At 41.5% G+C, this 23866-nt stretch overlaps 1 protein-coding gene across 4 annotated transcripts in view; it reads right to left on the bottom strand.

The window, feature by feature from the left end:
- Window positions 1–21625, bottom strand: part of CRACR2A (calcium release activated channel regulator 2A) — a 70448-nt gene extending 48823 nt beyond the window's left edge. The window contains exons 1-4 of one of the 4 annotated variants that reach the window (XM_071815083.1): window positions 21371–21621; window positions 13810–13871; window positions 7438–7676; window positions 3223–3334 (exon numbers count right to left, since the gene is read on the bottom strand). In XM_071815083.1, the coding sequence (XP_071671184.1) occupies window positions 3223–3334; window positions 7438–7605 (280 nt within the window). In that variant the 5' untranslated portion in view covers window positions 7606–7676; window positions 13810–13871; window positions 21371–21621. Of the gene's footprint in view, window positions 1–3222; window positions 3335–7437; window positions 7677–13809; window positions 13872–21370 lie in introns of all 4 variants that reach the window. The other 3 variants (XR_011741439.1, XM_071815087.1, XM_065842949.2) reach the window with 3 other exon arrangements.
- Window positions 21626–23866: the final 2241 nt, after the last annotated feature.

Genomic DNA, 23866 nt, shown 5'->3' with positions numbered 1-23866 from the left:
AAGCCATGAGCAGCCAGCTTCTCCAGGAGAATACTGTGGGAATTGGCATCAAAGGCTTTACTGAAGTCTAAGTAAACAACATCCGCAGCCTTTCCCTCATCCGTTTAGCGGGTCTCCTTGTCATGGAAGGAGACCAGGTTGGTCAAGCAGAACCTGCCTTTCATAAACCCATGCTGACTGGATCTGATTGCTTGGTCGTTTCTGTGTGCCATGTGATGGCACTCAGGTTGATCTGCTCCATAATCTTCCCTGGCACCGATGTTAGACTGACAGGCCTGTAGTTTCCTGGATCCTCCTTCTGGCCCTTGTTGTAGGTGGGCATCACATTTGCCAGCTTCCAGTCAACTGCCACCTCCCTAGTTAGATAGGACTGCTGATAAATGATGGAAAGTGGCTTGGTGAGGACCTCTGCCAGCTCCCTCAGAACACTTGGATGGATCCCATGTGGCCCCATAGACTTGTGCACATCTAAATGGTGTAGTAGGTCGCTAACTGTTTCCTCTTGGATTACTGGGATTACTGAGGCTTTCCCATCCCTGTCTTATGGCTCAGGGGACTGGGTACCTAAAGCACAACTGGTCTTACTATTAAAGACTGAGGCATAGAAGGCAGTGAGTACCTCAGCTTTCCCCTCATCCTCTGTCACTGTGTTTCCTATCACAACCACTAGAGGGTGGATATTCTCCTTAGACCTCCTTTTGTTGTGAATGTGTTTACTGAAACTTTTTTTTGCCTTTTACTGCAGTAGCCAGATTCAGCTCTAGTTGGGCTTTGGCCCTTCTGATTTTCTCCCTGCATAACTTCACAGCATCCTTGTAGTCCTCCTGAGTGGACTGCCTCCTGTTATTCCTGAGTTCCAGCCAAAGCTCTGTTCAGCCAGGGCAGCCTTCTTCCCTACCAGCTCACTTTCCAGCACATGGGGACAACTTGCTCCTGTGCTGCTAAGATTTCCTTCTCAAAGAGCAACGAGCCTTCCAGGGCTCCTTTGCCCTTCAGGACTGGCTCCCAAGGGATTCTGTCAACCAGTTTCCTGAAGAGGTCAAAGTCTGCCCTCCAGAAGTCCAAGATAGCAGTTCTGCTGATGTTCCTCCAAGAATTGAAAACTCTATCATTTCATGATTGCTATGCCCAAGATGGCCTCCACCATCACATCACCCAGAAGTCCTTCTCTGTTCACAAATAACAGGTCCAGTGGGGCACTTCTCCTTGTCAGCTCACTGACCAGCTGTGTCAGGAAGTTGTCTTCCACACACTCCAGGAGCCTCCTAAACTGTTTCCTCTCTGCCACATTTTATTTCCACCAGACATCTCGTAAGCTGAAGTTCCCCAGGAGAACAAGGGCTAGTGATCATAACACTTCTCCCAACTGCTTGTAGAATATTTCATCTGCCTCTTTATCCTGGTTGGGTGGTCTGTAACAGACTCCCAGCAGGATACCTTGCCTTGTTGGCCTTCCCCCTGATTCTTACCTATAAACACTCCCATAATCCCACCTTCTCTCCTTTTTTGCCTATCCCTTCTGAAAAGCTTATAGCAGTCTATTGCAGTTGTGCGAGTTGCCCCTCCATGTTTCTGTGATGGCAACTATATCATAGCTTTTCTGCTGCTTGTCCTGTTTGTTGTGCATGCTGTGTGCATTGTTATAGATGCACTTCAGTTAGTTTATTGATCCCATCACCTTTCTGGGGGGAAGAGCCATAAATCCTACATGACCATTCTCAGGTGCTTCCATGGTTTCTAACACATCAATAAGCCTTGTGTCTTTCCTGCCACACAGCTCTTGATCCCCTGCCTCCACTGAGCCTGCAGACTGAGGGACCTCGCTAGCACCCCATCCACCAAATATTGCCAGGCCACCCCCCAAGTTTCTCTCTGCTGTGCCTGGTTTTCTCCCTTTCACCTCCCTTCCCTTTTGATGTGAATCCTATACACAGGTGCTTTTGAAGGCAGTGCCTTGTCTATGGCAGCCTGTGTAGCCTGCCATATACATGTTCTTCATGTATCTGTGTATGTGCATGTGTGGGTGTCTTCGGGATACATGTTTAACTTCACTACAAGTTGACCCTGCAAACAGCAAAGCAGCAAACACATCCACCTGGGTCTCTAGACTGTGCTCCAGTAGCTGGGCAGGAGGACCCCCAGGCTCTGGAGCTGTTCCCTTCACAGAAAATTTTGCTTTTCCAGGGACTACTTACGAAAATAATCTTCATTTAACTAAGAAATATGTATAATCTACTTACAAAAAGTAAAGCAGAAATACATTATTTCATTTTTAAATGACAGCAATTTGCAGATTAAAGCATACTCTTTATTAAGATTCTTGATCTAGCTCTAAGATGGGAGAGGTAGGACATAAGAGAATTAAAATTTCAAAATGATTGATGATTTGCAAACAAAAATGAAGGTGCCATTTGCTGGGCCTATGCATAGTATTTAAATGGAAATTTCTATTACAATTCACATATAGAAGAGATTCCATTTTCCAGAGAAATGCTTAAAATTGATGCTTATAGTCAGCAGAGCTAAAATTTAAGTACAAAATTGATTCTGCGTAAATAACCAAACAGTCTCACTAACATTGTCACCTCGTTGAAAACAGCTGGGGAGAAAACAACCCTTCCACAAACACAGGGAACATGACAGTAAGAATGCTGTTGCAAAGCAGGGAGTTACAAAGAACTTATAATCTCCCATCATGCAGTAATAATAATTGCCTCATCCTGTTTTGTTTTGAAATAAAGTAACATAATTTGAAGAATTAATTTGTTGTAGAAAGCATTCCCACAGCTGTAAGGACAGTTGTATTAACACATTTTCAACACCATCTAACATTAGAGATAACCTTAATTATCTCTTAGGTCTTATGACCTAATATGATATAAAACATAAGATATTTTTTCCCCAAGGGAAATCTTACAAAATTTGTTCACAGATCTACACCACACCTTAAAACAGGTGTAATTCAGATAGTTACATCGTATGTCTCATATTGTGCTATGGCTTGTCATCTTACACAGCAGAGAAAGACTCTGGAGCCCTTTGTCTATAGACATAATTTGACCACATCTTCAGCTATTATGTATATCTGCTGCATCTAGGGAACAGTCTGGCTCCCTGTGCGCATCCTTAAGTGTACAGTTAAGGTAAAATGCTTCTTTATTGGTGTGGGAAGCACAGAACATTAATAATGGTCTATACAGGAGACATGCTTTCCATACTCACTGAATCCTGTGGTGAACTCCTTTGGGGTAAGTGAGCCATTGCCATCAGCATCCAATGTAACAAAAACTTTTTCAAGCTCTTCCAGGCTAAGAGGTAACTGAGGATGCAGTCTCTGAAATGACAAGACATGCAGCAGATTTACACAGCACTACAGGAAGTACTAGTAGAGATGAAAACTAAATTCTGCAGAACATCCACAATACAGAAGGATAGGTCCTTTTGTTTCCCAGAGTGAAAATTCAAATACATCACAGAGTAAAACAACATCAGCTGAGGGAGATATGCTTTTATGACTTCATTATTTGCCTTTATGAACCCTTTACAACTGAACAATGAGAACAATCTCTTGTGACGCAGATTCCAATCATACAGAGAAGAGGTAGAATTTGAGGTGGAGTCTCAGCATCCTGGTGAAATGCCTTGATTATCTTGGTGAAATGTCTTGATTATCATGCAGCTGGACAAACCTGCCAGCCGAACTGTATGGCTAGTTCCTTCTATGCCATGCAGTCAAGCAAGAGCCTCTCTAAACAAGAACATTCTAGCGGGTATACTGTTCTAATTGAAGCTGCTTTAAAATGTATAATTAAATAAACAAAGCTAAGAAAGCTGCCTGCTCCAAGGAGCAAACATGCTGCTCCTGTAGTGAGTTAAATGTAGTTCATGACTGTCTACTTCTGAAATGCAGTATGTAGACCAAAAGAGACAAAGCTTCATGAAACTAGCACCACAAAATCACTTAATTTTTCCTGAGAATCTAAAGACAGGCGTAAAAGAAAAAAAAAAAAAAAAATCCTTAAATCTGGCCCTAATGGTTTTACTGTAATTCTTTTAACAGTATAGACAGAACCTCCCAGAAACAGGAGAGGAGTGGCAAACTATAATAGCAAGGATTTCCACTGGGAGACAGCACTAGGAAGACTGAAACCTTTCCTCAGCTTGGGAAGCAATATAAATATACACGGCTTTATTAGTTTATATTTTAATCCCTTCCCTGAACTCCTACTGTGTATACAACATATTAAAATTGCAAGCTAATAGGTTGATAAACTTCATCAGAACAAAAGTGCTAATCTCTTCCACCATTGGGAAGGGATTTAAGGCCAAAGGAAGTCTCTCCCACAACCCATGAACAACAGAAACCGATACTCAATATATCAGGCATGTAGTCAAGGTAAAAGTTGGATAAAGGCATTAATCAGGACTTCCCTGGCTGCGTGAAGGTTTTGAGGTGTAAATTATAAACCTGTATGAATTGAAGAGAAGAGCATTTAAAAGGAATTCCAAGGTGATCTTGAGAAGGGAAAGGAATGGAGCTCCTAAAGCACAGAACTATCTGGAATAGTCCCCAAGTGCCCCCCAAGTCCCCTGCTTTCTGAGCAGGATTGCATTGCTGCCTGCTTCCAGAAAAACTAAGAAAAACTGATGTACATTCAGTATGACTTATGCCATCAGTGATATACCTGACATTATCAGTTTCTCATTTAAACACAGCCATCTTCTCTAAGCATTTGATTTTAAATGGAAACTTCTTAAAATTAGCTTGTCTTGTAAAATTCTTACAGCCTACACTTACAAAAGCAGAAACTGTGCTTCTACTGCCAGATCTTTGGGACCTGCTGAAGGACTGTTTCTTGAGAACTGGCTGTCCCCTTCTGACCATATCATAAACATAGACTCACCTGCTATTCCTATACAACTGTTTTTGGGTCTTGCTACAAAACTACCTGATAAATATATGCTTCGCCAACTACATCTGGAGAGCCATATTGCAGGGTTCATATTCTGAAGCAAACTATAGTAATTTTGCACTAGAAAACACCAAAGTTACTTGCATTTTCTTGAAAAAATATGAAAAAATTAGATTTTGAAGAATGTACCAAAATTTTGCTCCATTAAATTCCCCAAGGATAATTTACTGACTTTGATGAACTGGGGCCACACTTATCGTTGTTACTAAGATTAAGCCGATGTTTTCCCAACCTCTTGCTTTTATTCTTCAAAAAAATTGTGGGGTTTTTTGTGTTTTGTTTTGGTTTTTTTTGGCTTTTTTTTTTTTTTTTTGGTTGGGTTTTTTTTGGTTAGGAAAACTAAATGTTATCATTGGTCTCATAACTGTTTATTTACTCATTTGGGGCTTACTGTAAAAAAAATAGATCCTTTTGATTCGAAGCTCCTAAAAATAATAAAACAATCAAAAAACACATATCCAAAGATACCACTGGAGCTTAAAGAGAAATTATCTGCATTGTCACTCAGTGTGCTCTGTATGTTCATGATGTCTATGCTTACTTATCTGAAAATAACACGCTTTTACTCTGCTAAATAAAGACAGAGGTCAGATAGCTAAGAGCAAGATCTGAATGAAATTCTGCTATGTGCATTAAACCAAAACATTTTACAATACTAATTCTCATTATTCATTATAAACTCAAGGCCCAAAGTGCAAAGCTGTGATTTCAAGTTTCAGATAGAATTTGCTTTCTTGAAATTTCAGAAAACCTTTTTGGTTTGAAAGTGGAGAATATTTGATATTTTGAAACTGAATGAAAAATTCAGAACAACCAGTATTAACATAATCTCAGTATGACATAATCAGGAAGGAGTAAATGTTTGATATAATTACTATATTTTAGACACACCAGAAAACTTTGTTTGGAAGATCTGTTCCACTGAAGTTGGATTTTAGATATTCAGCACTTTTTAGATACTCAGCACTCTGTAGAAAGTCATGCCTCATATCACATGATTAAGATTTAAAAGCTTAATGTTAGCATTCTGGATTTGAAGGAATGCTTCATTAATGGTAAGTAGTAATGAACTAACAAACAACAGGATGCAAAAGTCATCAACACTTGGTACCTTTTAAGGAAAAAACTGATTTACTTTATTGATTTATGTCTTTGCTATAGGGAGTGAACATCATGAAAAGTGCCATCAAAATCAATTATACTGATTTCAAACTCATGTTTGCAATACAGGGATTCTAGTTAACTAGACATTCGAATCAAGCATAATGAATAACTGTAACAATATATGTCTAATGTACAGTTGTTCAATACATCATTATTTTCTATATTACTAAAATAACGGGTACCAAATCCATTAGAAAACATCATGGGTTACTGTCAACTGGTGTCCAAGTAAATCTCTATTAATCCACTACTGAATTGAAAGGAAGAAGTGACACTGAGAAAACCATAGCCAGCTTCAAAGAATCAGGGTTTCTGAATTGCTGGAACTAATGTAAAAGACTTTCATTTATAATTTGTATTCACTGTCACTAAATTAATGTAAAGTCAAATGGAGGAAATGAGTCGCACTCCAGCTTTTTGTCAATGGGAATGCATTGATTTCAGCTGAATTACTCTTGATTTACCGAAGTGTTGAGTGGAATTAGGATAATCCAGTATCTTCATAATGTCTGTATTATTAACATTATTTTTAATTGAATCAGTAGAAAATAAAAGCAAATATAAAGAAAGATCTTCTCAGGTGTTTGGAGCACTCTTATTTATGTATCTAAATATACCAGACACTTAGATACATATTGAAATGGTAAGATGAAAAATACTGCTTTGCTTGTCAAGCATGAGTACTTTCTTGTTTTCTGCCACATACGGTTCAAATCATTGTTTCTGCAGTATGCACTCAATCCCATTTTCAAAAGATTTTGCTACGTAGTTGCTTTTTTTTCATCAACATTTTCAGCAAATCTCATTTCAGACCCTCAAGATTATTGTGAACACCAAATAATGCCAAAATAGTGTTCCTCTATACTTTCTACATATATATGTGTTCCAGCTGAGAGTTCATCATTACCTGGCAGGTGAGTAGACTTTATGAAAGACTTTATTTACACAATTTTGCTAAAAAACCAGAAGGATAAAGTTGGTGGACTGAATACATTCATGATGCTGTAGCAAACCACAAAGTAATTAATTTTCTGGAGCTTAAACTTTCTCAACAAGAATGGAATTAAATTCCTGGGTCATTTTTTTAAACTTCACTTACATTGATTTTCCACTTTTTTGTTGTTTTGTCTGAGAAAACAAATGCAAGCATTATGTAAGACTTTAGAGAGATTATTTTAAATCCTACATATCTCTTTAAAGTTATCAGGTGCGTGTTACAATTTTTTACTCTAAATTAATCTCATTAAGGGCATTAGGAACCTCTCTCACTGTGCATTTCACATAGCCAATTTTGGTTTACCTGCATGTCTTGACGAGTGATGAAGCCTTTGCCTTCCAGATCACAAATCTGAAAGAACTCATGTGCTTTTCCAACCAGAGTTAGTCCTGGGTCTTCTTCTCCAGTCTTGCTCCTCTCTGTATCTCCTGGTACTGCAGGACTGGCACAGTCTCCTTGTATTATGTCCATTGTCACAATCTCAGCACAAGAATACTTTGGGATGCTGCTGTCCCATTTACTCACAAATTCTGATCTGAAACCTGTACATAAAGGTAAGGAAAAGAGTAAATCAGGCCCTCTTAATATTGCTTTCCACAATATCTTAGCAATCATCTCTTTAATTAGTCACTAAAGCTTAGAAAAAGAAAAAGCTTTTTGAAAATGCCTGCCCTTGATGGGCTACACTAAAGACATTGCAAATGGGAAAATTAATAAGGACAGGAGAGTTTGAGTGAAGGAGAAGACAAAACTAGCTCTGAAAAAGAATCTCAAAGCAAAATCAGCCAGTTTAACAAGAAATATAGACAATCAACGTGAACAAGAAAACACAAGAAATATGGGTAAATGAAAAAATAAGGTCACTACAAGTATTCATTTGATATCCTTTTGACTCTGATCACTGTAATACCACGTATCATGATTTGCATCCAGTGATTTGCCATACACTTCATATGATAGCTATAGAATGGAATGTGATTGATGAATGTGATGGATCCCAGTTTTTTAAATCAATTAAGTATAATTAAGAGAAAAATATCAGATTATGGAATTCTGAATCATTTCCCTAGATTCCTCCTTATTACTTAAGGCTTTGACTTCCACCTGTGAAGGATAAGAAATTGCCAGTGAACTTGGTGGGAAGACTTCATAATTAATCACATTCTAAAGAGACTCTGTGAAAATTTGTATTATACCCCCTGCATGAAAATATTTGTATGTATTTATGTTTGGCTATAATTTTATCTTAAAGTCATTCTAAGAGGTCAGATGTAACCAGTTTTCCCTTTCCCAACTTGTACAATTATACAATACACAGAATCAACTCAAAAGGAGGAAGCTTTCCCAAAAGCCTATGGGCTCAAAGGTACTATTGACTAATCACGAGTTGTCCTGCCTCATCTGATGTTTGTAAGACATCCTGTATGATCTCAACTCATTATCATGTGGGTAAAACAAAGAGAGAAACAGTCTATTTCACTGAGGTACCGTGTATTTGTGACAAGCTAAGAACACGTTTACAGCTACTAGTGCTCAGATGACATGCAACAACTTTACTTTGTATCTGCATCTTGCATTCATATTTCTATTTTTCTAAATAGGTCTATCTAAAGAAGCCACAAATTTGTCTGATAATTTTGACAAGTATTTTGAGAGGCATTTAACTATTGCAAAGAAGCACAGCCTAATTCTGATACAGTATGACGGGTACAATCTGGAGCAATTTCAACAGAGGTCAGAGAGAACTACTGAACCTGAAATGTATGTTGTCTTCAGAGCACAGGCCTTAGCACTGCATGAATGTAAAGGCAGAAGATGAGGAAATGAACTCTAACTTGTCTACTCAGCTTCTTAAGGAGAAAAGGTTTTGAACACACCAACAGAGTAACTCAGTCAGAGTCTGCTTTATTCTGTGCTTAAGTTCAACATGGCAGTGCTTTATACCTCTTAAAACACAGCATCTTCCAAGAACTTCTTAGATGTACAGTTTGTCACACTTGGACCTTGCGGTGGCTTTCCATGACAAAGTGATTTCTCCAATAGCTATGGGCCAGGCTGTTGGACTTACAATATTGCATGTAAGTAAAAAAGCAAAGAATGGCTATACCAAATGCCATCCTGCCTTAGGAAACTCCTCTCAGAATGGGTTATACTTCAATTTTAATTTATGGCAATCTGGGGTGATTTAAAAGCTCTGAGACCAGCTGTGTGAACCAAGCTGTTGTCCCTCTGCCTGCACACACTGCCCAGGCACGGGCCACTGCTCATTGCTGCAGCAGCTGAGACCTCCACTGGGGCTCACCACACTCCGCACAGGTACAGAAGTCTGACAGAGCAAATGTGCCAGCAGCCAAGCAGGCCATAGAAAATTAAACAAGGCTAGGAAATACTGTCCCAGGGAATACAGTTCAGAGGCAACAAGGGCCATTTGGCTACCACATCTACATGAACAGCTGTACGCTTCCTCTTTTTTTTTCTAGCTCATAAAGTTTGACCAACCATCAGTACCTGGGAAGATACATGAAGGAAAAAACCACTACTTAACTTTCCATCATTTATCAGCAGTCCTATCTAACTAGGGAGGTGGCAGTTGACTGGAAGCTGGCAAATGTGATGCCCACCTACAAGAAGGGCCAGAAGGAGGATCCAGGAAACTACAGGCCTGTCAGTCTAACATCGGTGCCAGGGAAGATTATGGAGCAGATCAACCTGAGTGCCATCACATGGCACACAGAAACGACCAAGCAATCAGATCCAGTCAGCATGGGTTTATGAAAGGCAGGTTCTGCTTGACCAACCTGGTCTCCTTCCATGACAAGGAGACCCGCTAAACGGATGAGGGAAAGGCTGCGGATGTTGTTTACTTAGACTTCAGTAAAGCCTTTGATGCCAATTCCCACAGTATTCTCCTGGAGAAGCTGGCTGCTCATGGCTTGGAGGGCTGTACTCTTCACTGAGTAATAAAATGGCTGAATGGTCAGGCCCACAGAGTTGTGGTGAATGGAGTCAAATCCACTTGGCATCTTGTCACAAGTGGTGTTCCCCACGGCTCAGCATTGAGGTCAGTTCTATTTAATCTCTTCATCAATGATCTGAATGAGGGGACCGAGTGCACCCTCAGTAAGATGGCAATGACACCAAGTTGGGTGGGAGTGTTCATCTGCTGGAGGGTAGGAAGGCTTTACAGAGGGATCTGGACCAGCTGGATCATTGGGCTGAGGCCAGCTGTGTGAGGTTCAAGAAGACCAAGTGCTGGGTGCTGCACTTGGCTCACAACAACCCCATGCAGAGCTACAGGCTCACAGAAGAGTGGCTGGAAAGCTGCGTGGTGGGAAAGAATCTGGGGGTGTTGGTCAACAGCTGACTGAATATGAGCCAGCAGTGTGCCCAGGTGGCCAAAAAGACCAACAGCATCCTGGCTTGCATCAAGAGTAGTGTGACCAGCAGGACTAGCAAAGTGACCTTCCCACTGTACTCGGCACTGGCGAGGCCCCACCTTGAATACCGTGTTCAGTTTTGGGCCCTTCACTACAGGAAAGACATTGACATACTGGAGAGAGCGCAGAGCAGGGTGATGAAGCTGGTAAAGGTTCTGGAGCACAAGTCTTACAAGGAGCAGCTGAGGGAACTGGGACTGTTGAGCCTGCAGAAAAGGAGGCTGAGGGAGAGACCTTATCACTGCCTACAACTACCCGAAAGGAAGTTGTAGTATGGACTGTGTTTGTCTCTTCTCTCAAGTAGCAAGGGATAGGATGAGACGAAATGGCCTCTAGTTGTGCCAGGAGAGGTTTAGATCAGAGATAAGAAAAATTTCTTCATGGAAAGAGTTATCAGGCATTAGAACATTACCATCCCTGGAGGTGTTTAAAAGACGATCTTAAAAGTCTTTTCCAGCGAAAATTATTCTATAACTACCTGGTTTCTTAATCCCCCTCCTGATGTTTCCAATATTAGACAGTCTCAAAAATAGTACATGAGCTAGATGAATCTTTGCTCTGATTCCATATAGCTACCCACAAGTGGATCAGATAGAAAGGCCACTGTAAACCACATTCAGACTATTGTCTGGATGAGATTCTCCTTTCATACTGCTTTTACACACTTAAACTTCACCTACTTCAATACAGCTTATTCTGGATTGACACCAGTGTATGAGGTAATTAAAATGTGGCCATCAGTTTTAACTTTGCAGTGATACTAACTTAAAAACAGGTTTAAAAAGAACAAAAAACAGTGGGACAAGCGCAGCCTAAAGATAGCCTTGCAAAGATCTGTCTCAAACTCCAAGTGTACTGGATGTAACTTTTTTTCTTTTTCACATCTCAACAATTTCTCAAAAGGCCACAACTGCAGGAACACACCAAGTGATCATGATCATGCTGCTAGTCCCTGTTGTTTCTGCAGAGTTCATTAGACTTCATTAAGAAAAATAAAAGAGAAAAAAATGTGCAAGTAATAGACAGTCAATTGCATGTGAAAGAATTGAAATATGAATGCAGATTTTAAATGGTGGAACAAAAAAGCACTATATAGATCTTGATAAAGCTGTTCATATTTACCAAACAGTACAGATATGATTCAGAAAATATGACCATGCTTTCTAAACACTTCCATACCACAAAATGAAATTATATGCCTTACAGGAGCCTCACCTTCTTACAAGTTGCCCCACCTTTCATACAGATCATAAAAACTTACTGCACAGCAAGCATCTTGAATATAGCAGAAAGTTAAATTAGAGCATACATTAAAACTCGTAATCCTTATGGCATCTTCCAAAAATGGTACAGTTCATTTTAATTCCTGGAGTGTCCTGATACTTTGAAAATGGTGATAATAACATGAAAGATTAAAACTGTAATTTGCCTCACGTTACTGAATCAGCAATGTAATTAGATTCTGATGCCAATTTTAATTAACATACTCATTCAATTCACTCATTTGTATCCTTTAGAAATCAAAAGGCTAATAAATTCAAAAGACTATTCTGAAAGACCTTTTATTTCCATTATTTTAACTATAATACAAATAAACACTTCACTATGCAAAACAAGTTGTATCATGAGCTGATGCAAACAAGCATAGCTCCAAATAATAGTAAACAAGGATGAGGGCTGTATGAGGTATTTTTGGACTGGTCTGCAAAGGGCAGGTCACTGTTAGTATTTCAAATTATGTTTTCATCATAATTTTCCAATCAAGTGTACTGTAAATCACCAGACTCTATAGGTACAGAAAACTGTTGATCCACAGATTTCATAAGTCATAAGAAGTTGACAAATCCCATTCTCCCTAACTGTGATAGTTAAAAAACCTACAGAGCTGTTTTACCTGCTCATGTCTCTGAGTTTCTAGGTTTCAGTAAAACATTTTTTTAGCATCTGTCTATAGGTACAAACTTTATGCAGCACTCTTCAAAACACAAATAATCTACAGAAAAATGTAGTAAGCTCACTTACTACTGAGGTCACCAGGAATTCATACAAAACACTTTTGTAAGAGACAACATTAATATTTTACAAACACTAGAAAATAAAAAATAAACTGCATGCTTTTGCTACAATAGATATATTTTCCTCCAACCAAATTATCTTTGTTAAAATAACCTACAGCTGTAGTATGCCTGACACATGAACAGGGATTTCTTCAGAACGAACTTTGTGTCAGAGTTAGTTATCTTTTAGCATTATGCTGAAAAGGTTCTGAAGCTGATAAAATACACCACCACAATTATTTTAAGTTAGCAAAAGCCTGCTGAAATAAGTCATTATCTTCCCTATTACAGTGCCCTACCCTTGGACAAGTGTTCATCCAGGCAGAGAGTGAACCCTGTTGTAGAATCCTTTCAAGTTCTTCTGGAAAGTTATAATTTATTTAGCTCAATGAAGGCCAAGTGACCCACTCATGAAAAATCAAGAATAAACAATAAAAGCAGGACCTACAGGGAATGAAAGAGGAATAGGACTGCTAAGACCAAAGAGAGCACAATAACCATCCTCAAGTCCACAGAAGTTTGCTAAATACAGGATTGGAGAAATATATTCCCCATACACATAATGCAATACACAAGAAGTAACGCTCTTGTGTTGTAACGTGGCAGACATGCTAAATGTAAAAAAACACACAATGATAAAGAAAGTAGAGAACTCAACCACCGATTGCTAAGGTAGCGCAACTGCCATCATGGAAGAACGGACCAAACACAAATCTACAAATAAAATCATAGATGATCCTTTCTTAAGAAAAATGTATAGGTCAGTGGAACTCAATGTTCCTTTTAGACTTTTTTTTAGAGATTTTATGACAGGTAAAAATTCAGGTGCCACATTTAAAGCAACTATCAGAGATGCAAAGTTGTGCACCCCCAAAAAAACCTCTGCTAAGACAATTACCCTTCAAGCTCTCATGGAAACCTTATCAAGTCTGACCTAAAAATATTAATAGCTGGACTGAACTAGATGAAAAATGGGACTTTCATTATTCCAATTTTGACTTCTCAAGTAAAAACATGCAAGACTCATGATTTTGCTTCAGAAAGGCACCAAAATACATCATAAAAGCCTCTTCCACACAGCCTGAATTCACTGGCTAGGTAACTTCTCTCATGAGGCACAGTCTCTCATGGCTCTTCATCTTAGGAGACAGTGCACCATGGGGTGGGTGTGAGGAGTTTACCTGTGGAGAAAAAGAGATCTGAGGCAGGTTGGAGTTCCTATGAGGGACCACAACAGGATAGTCTGAAATAATAAGAAAATAATTTCAGGGCAACTGCAAAGGCAGGCAACAAAGGAATCCTGCATACATGATTAAAAAAAAAAAAAAAAAAGGAAAAACCTAAACTTTACATTATGTAGAAATTATTTCCTGTGAGTAAATCTGTGTGGGAGAACCAAATTCTGTTTAAAAACAGTCTTAATAGAAACTCTCCAACCAGCCCTGACCACAGCTTTTAAAGATTAAGAGAACCATTAAGATCACATCCTCTGATATTCTACATAATGCAAGCTCAAAGCTTCCTAGATACCACAACAAGTTTTCAGATTTTAATAAAATTACTTCCAATTTATTTCAAGGTAAGGGAGTTAAGCAGAAATCAAGGAGGGAAAAGACCTGGGAGAAGGTGTCATGGGTTATGAAAATATCATAATTGTATAAATGAAATTCCTTATTTTCAGCAGATGACTGCTTAAGGAGAAAAACATACCTGAAACTAAAGAAGAAGGAAAAAAAACCCAGGTCATAGATCAGAAGCATAGTCTCCAAAATATAAAACAGGAAAACAAACAAACAACAACAGAAATGCTTAAAGTGACAGCATTAACTATTCCAAAACAGGGTACCAAAGACTTCGGAGAGAGATCATTCACTTCCCACTTGGCATTGGTACCTAGATAAATGCACAAATGCAAATGTTGGAAAAAAACCCTAACTATGTCACTTCCATGCACAACGGTGCAGGATCCCAACATTCTGCTGAACATGTCCTCATGAAACTTTTTTATTTTTAGCATTTCCACCCAAACAACTAGTTTTCACTGGGTTTGTAAGAAAATTAGCCTCTCCCAAAGGCTAGCTTCCCACATAGGTGAAGAAGAAAATTGCCTGTCTGGCTTCTTGCTGGCCTCTATAGAAGCAGAAAATAAAATCATCCATGTATTAAAATTCAGATTTCCAAAGGTAACAGAAGAGCAAAGCAAGCAGGCAGATTCATTTATTCCCATCCTTCTCCTTCAATATGGAAACACTAATGGAAAACAACTAATGTGTAGGCAACAAGAATCACAGAACCACTGACTTTCCTTCCACTACTATCTTCTCTGATTTCTATTGCCTAAATATTAGCAGTTCTAAGGGAACCATACTGAAAAGGTAGGGTGAAGTTAAATTGACCTGCTTAGTGCTACTAGGCTCCTTGAGAAGTAGGACTCTAAGTAGTTAGGATTTTAGTGGAAATGCATCTTTTTCTCTTGCTTCACTGCTTTGGATGCTTCTTTTTTAATGTATTTAAGAAATGAAAGGCTAAGAACTGTCTGGAAATGCAAACTTCTTATAAAAAGATACTGAATTTAGAGTGAACTATAATCACAGAAATCGGTGTTGCAGAATAATCACAGGATCATCAGAGCTGTGAGAGCACCCTGCCTGTAGTCTCTGCATGCTTCAAGGAGCCACTCTCCTTCCCTCCCTCAACCTGCTCTTCTTCCTTATTCAAGGACACTGTCTCCAGGAAGACCTGTTCTCCCTCTCGTTCCTTGCCTGCCTGATGGTTGCAAGAACCTTGAGTCTTCAAGAAAATGTTGACCTATCTAACACCTGAGCAGGATGGTGGTATAAGTGTGAATGTGTATCTGAGTGTGTGTTTTCCCCACAAATTCTGTCTCTATTTCTCCAACTTATCAAAAAAATCCTTGCTGCATACAAATACAATTTGGCCAGTTATGTGTTCTGAGCAATAACTGTGACTAATATTTGTGGCTGCAGCATTAGTTTTTATAAATGTTTCCATGTAAACAGTAGTGACATTAACAGTTATAGAACTTGTATCAGAACTATTATAGAACTATACAGAATTATTTCACCATTATTTTGACTTCTTTCCAAAACATAAAATGTTAGTTCAAAGAAGTAAAAGCTATTTTTAAACAGGAGTATCTTACAACATACGCAACATACTCGAAGCATGGCAAAGTCTAAACTAAGCTGACTCCACCTGTCTTCATTCATTTAATGTGTTGCATTGTCCCAAGCACTGAAATTAAATGCAAATAACTGTATTAATAACAGCATTATGTTACTAAGTGGTGTAACCTGAAACATAATGTTCTGGTAGAAGGTACTGTCAATTCATATGAACTATTCCATTTTTGACAAATTTTTGCTTTGGAAACAGATGACCCCCCCATGAAGTAAAAACCTGGAAAATTTTAAGTAAAGCAGTATATGTTCCTTTTAATTGTCTTATCTTTCAGTGTTTCCTAATGACTCACTGCTAAACGGAGCTGCTTTCAGTGGTAAAATCTAGTTGACAAGAACATCTTCAAAGTACACCATTTTCACAAAAAAAAACCTTGAAATTTTATGCTTCCTCCAAAAGTCCTTGCTAAAAATGTAACTTCTAAAAAAAAAAAAAAAATAAAAAATCAAAACCTTTTATCTGCCTGAAAATCAACAATAATTTCTTGCAATTGTGTAGGATGCCTGCTTCTCTTTACGCTGCTCTCTAACAAACAGAAGTTCCACAGCAACACCGTTCACTTTTCTTGTCACCCCTCTGTGAGACTAAGGGATAAGATGAGCCATTGTGAGGAAAAAGGGGTTATTGCATGATACTGCAGACAGGGACAATATCTTCTGGTGTGGCTCTCAGGAGGTCACAGGCTCTTCAAATGGGCACATATTTTAACCATAGCTCAGAAATGTGGTGACTTCTCACCATGCAACAAGCATCATCATTTCTGTCTGGCAAAAATAAGAGCAAGGGGTAGTTTGGGACAGAACAGAACAAACATGATACAGAAGCATAGCAGAAGGAGACTGAGGCACAATACACAATAAATCTGATAGCAACTAATGAGGTAGATTGGACAAGACTTCCAGTAGGCTATCCTTTACCTTGCTTACCCTGACCCTGTGGTGATTCAGCTCACTAAATATGGGGAAGAGCTACCCAAGAAAAGGGCACTGGAGCCTAGAAATTAGGGCAAATATTTATCACCAATTTTTTTGTTTTCTCTTAGGCTAAAAAATAAATCAAATTTAGAGTGAAAACTCCAGGTCTGACCTGGTTAGATCTTTGTCTGGAGAGAGCCCCCAAGTCTTTAACTGAGCTTCTTGACATAAGCATCCTGGTGCTTCTGCATGGATAAGTCATGGACAGTGGAATCAATTATGTCTTTATATCAGGTTAAACCTAAACAGATTAAATCTGGATTTTTAACAAGAGAAATAAAATCATGAAGATGTATTACTCCCTCATATATATGCACATTCATATATACTTATACTGCAAATTAGCAAGCAATGGAAAGGGAATCTGGGAAGACCACTATATTCTTTACCCCTCCACTATATTCTTTACTCCTTCATATGGCCACCATTTACCCATCTACAAAATCATGACAGTGTATCATTTGTCAGCGAACAGAAACAGGAGGAGGAAAAGAGAGCTGTTAGAAGCAGCACATGCATTCTGTGGGCTGAAGAAATCACATGAAAACCTTACAGAGTAATGCTCTTCAGTGCATTAATTTATCACAGAATTACAGAATGGTTTGGGTTGGAAGGGACCTTAAAGACTGTCTAGTTCCAATCCTCTTGCCATCAGCAAGGACACCTTCCACTAGGACAGGTGGCTCAAACCCTGGTGGCTCAAACCCTGGCTCCACCCTGGTCTTGAGCACTTCCAGGGATGGGGCATCCACAGCTTCTCAGGGCAACCCACTCCTCACCACCCTGATAGTGAAGAGTTTCTTCCCTAAATGGAATGTAAACCTGTCCTTTTTCAGTTTAAAGCCATTACCCCTTGTCCTGTCACTATATGTCCTTGTAAAAAGGCCTTCTCCAGCTTTCTTGTAGGTCCCCTTTATGTCGAGGGCGCCAGAGCTGAACACAGTAGTCCAGATGGCATCTCATGAGAGCAGAGTAGAGGACAGAATCATCTCCCTTGACCTGTTGGTCTCATTTCTTTTGATGCAGCCCAGGATATGGTTGGCTTTCTGGGTTGAAAACACACATTGCCTGATCATGTTGAACTCACTAACCAATACTTCCAAGTCCTTCTCCTCAGCGCTGCTCTCAATCAGGTCTCCAACCATCCTGTATTTGTGCTTGGGATTGCCTCAACCCATGAAAAGGACCTTGCACTTGGCCTTGTTGAACTTCATGAGGTTCATACAGGCCCACCTCTCAAGCTTGTCAAGGTCCTTCTGCACCTTACTTTACAGTTCTCTTCTAGTCCATCACAAGACAGAAAGAAAAAGGCAGGGAGAGGTGTCTCACACAGACCCAAATATACCTCCTTCATTCCAGCAGCAGTGAACTGAAGTCTCCAAGGGCTGGCAGACCAGGAGACTCTAAACTATTATGGCCCTAAATATTGTTTGTTACTTAATCCATTCACAGTAATGCATAGAATAGAATCATAGAATCATTTTGGTTGGAAGAGACACTCAGGATCATTGAGTCGAACCATAACCTACTCTAGGACTAAACCATGTCCCTAAGAACCTCATCTATACGCCTTTTAAACACCTCCAGGGATGGTGACTCCACCACTTCCCTGGGCAGCCTGTTCCAATGCCTGACAACTCTTACCGTGAAGAAATTTTTCCTAATATCCTATCTAAATCTCCCCTGGCACAACTTGAGGCCATTTCCTCTTGTCCTATCCCTTGCTACTTGGGAGAAGAGACCAACACCCTCCATGCTACAACCTCCTTTCAGGTAGTTGTAGACAGCAAGGTCTCCTCTCAGCTTCCTTATCTCCAATCTAACCAACCCCAGTTCCCTCAACCGCTCCTCATAAGACTTGTATTCCAGGCCCCTCACCAGCTTCATCACCCTGCTCTGAACTCTCTCTAGTATTTCAATGTCCTTATGATGAGGGGCCCAAAACTGAACACAGTATTCAAGGTGGGGTCTCACCAGTGCCAATCACTTTGCTAGTCCTGCTGGCCAAACTATTCCTGATACAAGCCAGGATGATGTTGGACTTTTTGGCCACCTGGGCACACCGCTGGCTCATATTCAGTTGGCTGTCAATCAACGCCACAAGATCCTTTTCCCCTAGGCAGCCTTCCAGCCACTCTTCCCCAAGCCTGTAGCTCTGCCTGGGGTTGTTGTGACCCAAGTGCAGGACCTGGCACTTGGCCTTGTTAAACCTCATACAATTGGCCTCAGCCCAATGATCCAGCTGGTCCAGAACCCTCTGTATGGCCTTCCTACCCTCCAGCAGATGAACACTCCCACCCAATTTGGTGTCATCTCCAAACTTTGGGTGCACTCAATCCCCTCATCCAGATCATTGATCAAGAGATTAAACAGAACTGGTCCAAATACTGAGCCCTGGGGAACACCACTCACGACCGGCTGCCAGCTGGATTTGACTCCATTCACAACTCTTCGGGTCCAGCCCTCCAGCCAGTTCTTTATCCATCGAAGAGTACACCTGTCCAGGCCCTGAGCTGCCGGCTTCTCCAGGAGAATGCTCTGGGATACGGTGTCAAAGGCCTTACCAAAGTCTAAGTAGATAACATCCACAGCTTTTCCCTCATCTACTAGGTGGGTCACCTTGTCATAGAACGAGATCAGGTTCGTCAAACAGGACCTGCCTTTCATAAACCCATGTAGGCTGGGCCTGATCACTTTGTTTTCTTGTATGTGCCACGTGATGTCACTCAGGATGATCTACTCCATGACCTTCCCTGCCACAGATCAGACTGACAGGCCTGTAATTTCCTGGATCCTCCTTCTGGCCCTTCTTGTAGATGGGCATCACTTTTGCCAACTTCCAGTCAACTGGCACCTCCCCAGGTAGCCAGGATTGCTGACAGATAATCGAAAGTGGCATCTGCTCTTTGTACTTGAAACACTGACTTTTGATTTCTTTTCTTGATGTCAAGAAAGATGAGTATTCAGTATAGAGAATACTGACATTTAATTTTTACTCTTTTGGATGTGTCACCTTTCAAGTTGTAAAATACTGAAGTCCCTAATGATAAATTTGGGGGCCAGATATCTGAGTCCTTAGGACATCCCACAGACAACCAATACAGTTTTACCAGTACATCATAATAATTCATATATCCCATATAAAAAGAAAAGTTAAACTAACATGGAAACTATTGTTGAAAACCACAAAGTTGCAACTAAGAAAATAGAAAAATATGTTAAATTAGCCAAAGTGTTCTGGAAGGATCTGTCCCAGTTGTGGCATTACCCAAGTTTCATTGCATGCAGTCATAATCTGTTCTATAGATATATATTAAGAAATCTACTATCCTGGTAGCAGCAAGTTTCTTTTATAACTGCCACTTACAGTCATAATAAGCATTCAGCATCAAGAACAACAGAGAACTAAATCAGATACCACATTAGTGCTACTGCAGTGTAAAACCGACACCAAACTATTGCAGAGGAACACAAGAATCGTTTTTACAAGCAGCAGCACTGCCTTCATCTTCACTAAATACTTGGTGGGCCTGCTCCCACCCTGAAGGCAGACACCAGCCACACAATTATCTTTTTTATTTGCAGGGAACTGTACAGTGAAACCAACCACACAGCTCCTGAAGTAACCAGGACACAAACTGATTTCTCTGTGACTGTCTATCAGCCTTAGCATGTAGCTATGTGAGGAATGCAGAAGTGGAAATGTGAAGACTATGAAACAACAGCACTTCAGGGCACGACCTTTATGAAATATCCTCTGTGTAGGAGGAGCCACGACACCTCACACCCCAGCACACTCAGCTGTTGTTCTGAATGCAACCTTCTCACCCCGTGTTGCTCCAGTGCTTGTATAAATGCTGTACAAATAAAGGAAACAAGACAGAGTGGGCTTAAGCAATTTCATCGTGTTCACAATGGCAGGCAGGTGATGTGGAAGCAGGAAGAGCCTGTTTGGCAACCGCTGCGGTTCTAATTCTGCTGCCTTCCAGCCTGAGAGCGAGCTAAGGGTTAACGAAAGGGCCTGGAGCTACGAATGCAGTGTGCGTCCCCCACAGCAGCTTCGGAAGCACCCCCGTGCCACCCAGGCGCCGCTGGCAACTGGGGAGCCCCGCATCTGCCAGAAACCGAGGTGCTCCTCCACCCGCGGCAACTTCTCCAAGCTCCCTTCCGGCAGACACCGCCCGTCCCTCCTGCCAGCGCAGTCCCCGCCGCGGGGTGCAGCCCACCGCTCCGAAAGGAGGCAGCGATGCCGATCGGCAGCTGGGGACAGAAGATGGGTTAGTAATGGCTATCCCTTGCCGACTGCCCTGAACCTGCTAAGCCACTGCCCGGCGCCGCAGAGCACGGAAAGGCGATGTTCTCTTGCAGACGGCCCGTCGCAGGAAGCAAAGCTTGCAACAGGCGGAGCGCGGGGAGAGAACTCTAGAGACATCGGGGCTCTGCAAAGGGTGAAGCAGCGGCCGCGGGTGCCTTTCCTCCAGCAGCTTCGCTAGTATAATGATCTGACTGTGCAGAGTCTTTTTCCTCCCCCTTCTCTTTTGGCCCACAGTACTTTTCTCCGACTCACCTCCCGCCGCTTTCTACAGGCGCCCAGGCGAAGGCGCGATGTGAGCCCTGCGCGCTGGCCGGTGCGGCTCTTGTCCGCCTGCCCACACCTCAAGGTGGAAGGCAGACCGCAAAAAAAGTGAATTAACTTTATAAACTTTGTTTCGTGCACGGACCGCATCATCGGGAGAGGCGGGATGCACCCTGGGGGCGGGACGGGGAACCAGTTCAGGCCAGCCTCCTTCTCCTCCTCCCCTCCCGCGTGCAGTCGGAGCTCGGGCGCAACTGCTCGGTCACTCCTCACTCTCGGCAGAACCAACTCGGCGGCGGCGGCGAGTCAGGTCGAAGAGCCAAGGGAAGTCGAAGAGGCACTGCTTTCCTTGGTCCTTCTTGCAGCCAGGACTACGTGCAAAATAGCTTTTTAGGGTGTGGGCGTGGAGTTGTTATCCCTGTAACCTAAACGGCACAGGGCATATAAGGAGCCATTTAGGGAGGAATGTTTTTACAACTGATCTGGCACCTGACTCCAGACGGGGCCGGGAAGGACCGAGAGATGTCAGACTATGAATCCTTAATGTCCAACAAAGTGTCTTCGAACTAATCCCGGAATGCATACTAATTCCTGTATTTAAAAAAATTAAGATAGGGGGAAGGGTAGCCAAAGAGCCAGGAAGCCATATTTTAAATAAATCAATAAGCGGAAGGGAGATTGTTAGAATTAGATGAATGAATCATGTAAACAGAGGCGGGCATTGGGTAATCGGTAAACCCTGAAGTACCCAACCAATGGGGAACAGGGGAGGGAATTTGCGGCTGGGATTTTCAGGGGATATAAGCAGGGGCTTTTTGTCCTATTTGTGTGCCTACCTTTAGGTAGAACACCCAGGTTTGCAAAATTGTTAATAAAATATTATTTGCTGAGAGATACTGTCTGAGCCTATTATATTGGCAAGATGATTGTTTCCTACAGGCAGAAGGGTTTGGAAGGGTGCAGAAACACTCAGCCAAAGCAAGGTCTTAAGGAGGCGACCATTCAGAAGGGTCCAGCTAGGATCTTCCATGCCTTGTTGTCTCAAACTGTCTCAAGTCCAGTTACACGTGTTACAGAAGATGGCAATGGGAGACAGAAGAGATTTCGCATTTATTTGATTCAGAGATTTCACTTAGCCCAAAGTATATTTTGAAAAAATGCATAAATAACTGCATCTGGGATCAGGTTCTGTGTAGTTCCACAATAAGAGAAAAACCCTCATCATAGTGCTCATCACTATAAGAACTCACAGTTGCAGGAGAGCTCTTAAGGCATGGTGCTCGTGATATTCCATGAGCAAATTTATCCAGTTGTGTTTGACCTCAAAATACATGTCTTCACAAGATGAAAAATAATTAGAAAACAATTTAAAGGGACAGTCGAAATAACAATACGATGACAAGTGGCACAAAGTCAGAAAGAAAGGTCCCAGGGACATACTCCCCTAAAAGTGATGGACCCCGCGCCCTGTCAAGCAGAGGGGGAGACCCAAGACAGCCCCTGCCCTGTTGTTGTTGAGCAGAGGTAGGGGACGAAAAAGATGAGGAGGGTTGGAAGCGAGTTCCAGTTTGGCATGATGGTCAGTGCCCCTCTCTACCTGCTTTGCTTCCCCAAGTGCCCCTCCGTAATAGGTTTGAGGCCCTGGATCTCAAAGGAGAGGTAGGTGAGGATGTGGTGCGAGGCCCACCTACAAGGTCACATAGGAAGAGGTGGTTGACTCCACACCTCAAGACTGCCTCTGATAAGAAAGAAAGAAAGAAGGGTAATTGTAGTAGGCAGTTCCCTTCTGAGAGGGACAGGGGGCCAATATGCAGAATTGACCCCCATCGTAGGGGATGTAGTATACTGGGAGCTCAGATCAGGGATATCACCAGGGCACTCCCCAGCCTGGTGCACCAAACAGACTACTACCCGTTGCTGGTCTTCTAGACAGGTGAGGAGGAAGCTGCATCTGAGTGGAATGAAGAAAGATTTCAAGGTCTTGGTGAAAGGGTCTGGGGCGCAAGTGATTTCCTCTTCCCTCTTTCCATTTTTGGGTGACAGTGTGGGATGGAATAGAAAAATTCAGTCCATAAATGATTGGCTACGAGACTGGTGCTACAGGCAGGGCTTTGGAATCTTTCATAATGGCTGGTTTTGTAATACACCAGTCCAGACAGTGATATGTGGGAAAGGTTTATCTCACAGGAGCAAAAGGATGCTGGGACAGGAATTAGCAGGGCTCATTTGGTGAGCTTTAAACTAGATTTGAAGGAGGATGGGGTTGTAGCTGGGCTTGCACCAGTGGGACAGCACTCTAGAACTGATAAAGACTGGGAGGCCTCCCATCCCCCTAGGGTGAAACCCGTGTGCTCAGCTTGCTCCCCGAAATGCCTGTACACCAATGCACGCAGCATGTGGAATAAGCAGGAGGAGTTAGAAACCTGTGTTTGGTCAGGAGATTATGATCTGGTGGCAATTACAGACACATGGTGGGACAGCTCACAT

Source organism: Patagioenas fasciata, chromosome 1 (assembly GCF_037038585.1).
Source record: "Patagioenas fasciata isolate bPatFas1 chromosome 1, bPatFas1.hap1, whole genome shotgun sequence".
Taxonomy (NCBI): Eukaryota; Metazoa; Chordata; class Aves; order Columbiformes; family Columbidae; genus Patagioenas; species Patagioenas fasciata.
Note: the sequence above shows the minus strand (reverse complement) of the source record. Positions and strands in the feature narration are given on the sequence as shown.